General features: G+C 44.2%; 1 protein-coding gene across 1 annotated transcript; it reads left to right on the plus strand.

Annotated features, from left to right (window-relative positions):
- The first annotated feature begins 3,054 nt into the window (after nt 1-3,054).
- Nucleotides 3,055-4,353, plus strand: LOC137273485 (thyrotropin-releasing hormone receptor-like). Its single transcript, XM_067806196.1, has one exon. The coding sequence runs from the start codon at nt 3,055-3,057 to the stop codon at nt 4,351-4,353; it is 1,299 nt and encodes a 432-aa protein (XP_067662297.1).
- The last annotated feature ends 1,252 nt before the right edge of the window (nt 4,354-5,605 follow it).

Here is a 5,605-nt window from a genome sequence, read left to right on the forward strand (position 1 = left end):
TCACGATGTAAAACAACTAAACTGTTTTAAAGCGTAACAAAAATGTCAATCACAGTCACTTATTCGATAGAAATTGTCTGTAAAATTGACCGAGACCGCCTCCCTGCTTGAGTGAAGAGATTGTATTATTCCAACAATATTACACATTAGTAGATTGGTGGTTTTCCGGGGATTTATGTTCAATATTACACATGATATATCACCTGCACCTCCTTATATCCAATGGTTTCGCTACAGACACATGAACGTTTAAATGATGAACGTCCAAATACGGCAAAACTAGAGCAAATAATGGAAAGCAATTTTGATTCCGGGCGATTCACTAGAAACAGCACACTCGGATTTGCGGGGTTCCATCTGATATAAAACATTTCAACATCTATCTGGACCTTAGCAAGACTACAAAAAACCCAAAACACTAGCATCAAAACAGAAATAACACAAAACTAAAACGCGTTAATAGCAATATATTTCGTTTCCGTAAGGTTAACTATGGTTTGTCTATCTGTGAGATGTTAATTTGCACATACTCTTGTGCTGTAGTGTGTATGTATGTGTGAATGTGTACGAGCGTGTGTGTGAGATCCCAACTGTACTTGTATTTTGAAATAAACATCGTAAATACAACCATGACTGTTCGACATTTTCTATTTTTTCTACGTAAGGAAGTTATGAAGAAGAGGGGGTTATATTAATTAGGGCCCCGCTTTGATGACATTAGATATGGGGCCCGCTCTGATGACATTAGATATAGGGCCCGCTCTGATGACATTAGATATAGGCACAGCCCTGAGGACATATATGATCCTGCCGTGATGATATTAGATATAGGGCATACTCTGATGATGTTAGATACAGGCACCGCTCTGATGACATCAGAGACAACCCCCCGTCCTGATAACGTTAGATATAGGGCTCGCTCTGATGACATGATACAGGCCCCGCCCTGATGACGTTAGATATAGGACTCGCTCTGATGACATCGAACAGACCCCGCCCTGATGACATCAGATACATACCCTCCTGACACGTCATCGACACAGTATAGGAGTTACGTCATTTTTACGACAAGGATTGTATTGTGGAGCATGCACCATATCCGCTCTATGATACACCGCTCCCGGAACACAGAACTGAGTTTGTCACACTGTCATTAGAATACAGAAACCCATACATGAAACTGCAGTTTCGTTTATCATATACCCGCAAAGATCCGGGTTAGATTTGGTCTTCAGTAGCCTATGTTTGTCTTAAGACAAACAGGATTCTTTTACACATGCCACCGTATCACAGTTGCGTAATCAATGCACTCATTGATCACTGAGTAGTCTGGTCCAGATTATTTACAGCTGTCATCCTGCCACGCCATGACACACAAACATATGAGTGCCCAAGACTGACCACTGGACGCTTATGTCCCTTCGTCATTTGACCAGCGATATGGTTCCACGCACTCCTCGCCTGGACTAGGAAATATATTTATTTCTTAGTTTACATTAGTAAAGATCCGAAGATCAGAATTGGTATGCAGCAATCCATCTTGTCGTAAGAGCCGACTAAAGGGATTTGGTGGTCAGGTTCCCCATTGCGTAGAACGATGTTCATGATATTGATCAATGAATTGTCCAGACTGTCTCGATTATTTACAGACCGCCGCCATATAGCTGGAATATTGCCGAGTGCGCCGTTAAACAACAAACCGACCAACCAAAGACTGACCACTGGACACTCATGACCCTTCGTGATCTGACCAACACATGGTTCCACGCACGCCTCACCTGGACAAGGCGTCATATACATTTCTAATTTTACCGACGTGCCGACCTGAAAAATCAATAATGTGGGGGGAAAAATTTAGCCTTTTATGTATTAATGCCATCACCGATATTAAAACTTAAGAAACATCATATAATGCTTCACAATTTGATAAGTTCACGTGTGTGCTTACAGTGCACTAGAGCAGTAAACTCTTGTAGACCGTCATTCTACCTTGGCACTAAAGAAAATCTGAATGTGATTTTGTCAACATGTGTTATGAACTCCACTCAATAGCTGAAAATGTACATGGATCGGAACACAAACACAAATACTTGCATGTCAAAACACACTGTAGGAAAGTGTTTGTAAGGACGATATCGGAATATTTTCATGTATTATATATACTCAATAGCACACTGTACAAGGATTTTGTAACAACAGCTTAAAGAACATCAGTTTCAGAATATTACTACAATGAGGTGAAACAAACACTCACAAAATGTGTTCTTTCGTCAAAAAACAAAGCTATTCAATGGTATTCCAATGTATTTTTGCTGACAATGGTTTGCAAATAGGCATTTCCAACAGTAAATATTACGACTGGTAGGAGGGCAAATCGGCTAAGTTTTTCATATTTTCATTTTCTGAAAGTTTAAGTACGCCCACTGTAGATTACACACCTCTTGCTTTAATTTAGCCAGTCCTTCAATAAGAGCTGAGAAAGTGGATGCATGTGGTTGGGTAAATAAATGCAGAAAATCATTTTCTTTAATGTTTCCTTTACTTTCACATATGCCAAACATACAGTTCATAATGTCTGAAACCTTATATCACGGTGTCAGTTTCCACATTTCGGTTTCCGTCATTCTTAACCACTCAGTATGTTACGCCGCCATTTGTCCAAAAAGGGAACATGTTTGATATAATATTGCACCGGCCAAAATAGTCTGGGTGTGGCAACTATCGTTATCATATGGAGAACATGTCAAACGAATCTATTAGTGGCTAAAGTTTCCCCTGTCTTGAGTGTGTTATGTGGTAAAGGGTTCAGCCATGTTTTCTGTAATCATGAGCTTATGTCACGAATGCATGGCTTGTAAATTGTTTTAGAGAATATCTATGGGCACCACAGAATTCGGAGTGTTTGTTGCTCACGTTATAATGTTGAAGTATCGGGATAGCAATTCTCTATGGAGACTCTTCACCAAAATCTCCTCAATATACGACAAAAGGACATATAAAGTCGTATTTGTCTGCTCGCTTCAAACAAATATCAACGATGATTTTTTGTTTCAGATGCGGACCCTGTTCATCAGCACACTGTTCCTTTTACTTGTTGATTGGTGTCTCGCCTTCGACATCGGCGAGAGTACATCGTCGACCATGACGACAAACCAAAGCACCATCCCGTCAACGCTCATTCCCAGGACAAACACGACTGGCATAGCAGTTGGAATGAAGACCATACGAACATCTACTGCTTCGAAGGCACCGGAAAGGATAAACACATTAGTGACCGCTGTAGCGACCAGGAGGACAACTTACGTCATAAATCTAATCCTAAAACCCATCGTTTGTATTTCCGGTTTTGTGATGAACGTCATCGGATGTTGTGTACTTCTACACAAATCGTTACGTCACTCATCCTACCGATATTTGCTGGGTCTATTAATAGCTGACTGTGGGTTCTTGTTTTGTGGTATCCTGCACATGCCGACTCACATAACAAGAGAGTACGACGTCGTATATTCCAGTTACTTTTCGTCCGTGCTCGTTATTCCAGTCTGGCAATACTTGGAAAGAGCATTTTCCAAAGTGTCTTGCTACATTATCTGTATTTTGGCTTTAGAGAGACTGCTCGCTATATCCTTCCCGCTGAAGGTCAAGACTCTGGTCCTCGTTCGTCATTCTGGAAAAATAACTGCAGCTCTGTTCGTCGTCATATTCATTATGCATATTCCACGGATATTCCTGATACGCTTTGTTTGGAGACTCAACCGACAGTTCAACCTATCCATGTACGTCAGAGAACAGATAACCTATGATGGTCCTCTGCAGTCATTTATGACAATTTACATTAATTTCGTGCTGAAGGTTATAATGACGTATATCCCACCTTTCCTTCTCCTCGTGTTGAACATTTGTATCTGGATACAGTTGTCACTCATCAGGAATCGACGCAAGTGCCTCTTCGGAACGGTATCAGATGAGCAATGGAAAGTGACCTTGACTTTGCTGATAATTTCGACGTTTTTCCTGACAGTCTATATTCCACTCATTGCAGTTAATATTCTGGAAACAGAAGACCCAATACGATTTGCCCGTGGGGGCACGGAGCGCAATTTTAGGGAACTACTCAGCAGTATTTCGTCTTTCGGCTGGGCCATAAACTCAGGTAACGACTTTATCATCTACATCGTCACCAACGTCAAGTTCAGGGCAACGTTCAAAAAGATGTTTTGTTGTCGCAAGCAGCCTTTACACGTGACGAAGTCCACAGCAACGTCAAGTTCAGGGTCACACTCGAGAAGATATGATGCCTCCCAAACAAATATGGAAACCTTTACCGTGACGATGACTGGACCTCATAAGTAATAACCAACGTCAAGTTCAGGGCTATGTTCATGCTTTTGCCCTCGAAACGGAGAATTGTTATAAAAGGCACACCCGCTTACTATCAAAATTGACAACAGTCATGAATGGATGAATGAAACAGATGACTCAATGAACAAATTCAGCGTACACTATGACGGCGCGCTAGGACAGTGAGACGGCGTACAACAACGCTACGGTGATGGACTATGACGCGCGCTAGGACAGTGAGACGGCGTACAACAACGCTACGGTGATGGACTATGACGCGCGCTAGGACAGTGAGACGGCGTACAACAACGCTACGGTGATGGACTATGACGCGCGCTAGGACAGTGAGACGGCGTACAACAACGCTACGGTGATGGACTATGACGCGCGCTAGGACAGTGAGACGGCGTACAACAACGCTACGGTGATGGACTATGACGCGCGCTAGGACAGTGAGACGGCGTACAACAACGCTACGGTGATGGACTATGACGCGCGCGTGATGGACTATGACGGCGCGCTAGGACAGTGAGACGGCGTACAACAACGCTACGGTGATGGACTATGACGGCGCGCTAGGACAGTGAGACGGCGTACAACAACGCTACAGTGATGGACTATGACGCGCGCTAGGACAGTGAGACGGCGTACAACAACGCTACAGTGATGGACTATGACGGCGCGCTAGGACAGTGAGACGGCGTACAACAACGCTACAGTGATGGACTATGACGCGCGCTAGGACAGTGAGACGGCGTACAACAACGCTACAGTGATGGACTATGACGCGCGCTAGGACAGTGAGACGGCGTACAACAACGCTACGGTGATGGACTATGACGGCGCGCTAGGACAGTGAGACGGCGTACAACAACGCTACAGTGATGGACTATGACGCGCGCTAGGACAGTGAGACGGCGTACAACAACGCTACAGTGATGGACTATGACGCGCGCTAGGACAGTGAGACGGCGTACAACAACGCTACGGTGATGGACTATGACGCGCGCTAGGACAGTGAGACGGCGTACAACAACGCTACAGTGATGGACTATGACGGCGCTAGGACAGTGAGACGGCGTACAACAACGCTACGGTGATGGACTATGACGGCGCGCTAGGACAGTGAGACGGCGTACAACAACGCTACAGTGATGGACTATGACGCGCGCTAGGACAGTGAGACGGCGTACAACAACGCTACAGTGATGGACTATGACGCGCGCTAGGACAGTGAGACGGCGTACAACAACGCTACAGTGAT

This window comes from Haliotis asinina, chromosome 1 (assembly GCF_037392515.1).
Source record: "Haliotis asinina isolate JCU_RB_2024 chromosome 1, JCU_Hal_asi_v2, whole genome shotgun sequence".
NCBI classification, from domain to species: domain Eukaryota; kingdom Metazoa; phylum Mollusca; class Gastropoda; order Lepetellida; family Haliotidae; genus Haliotis; species Haliotis asinina.

What these genes read in the sequence shown, in the direction of transcription:
- LOC137273485 (XM_067806196.1), top strand. Translation starts at nt 3,055, where the DNA reads ATGCGGACCCTGTTCATCAGCACACTGTTCCTTTTACTTGTTGATTGG.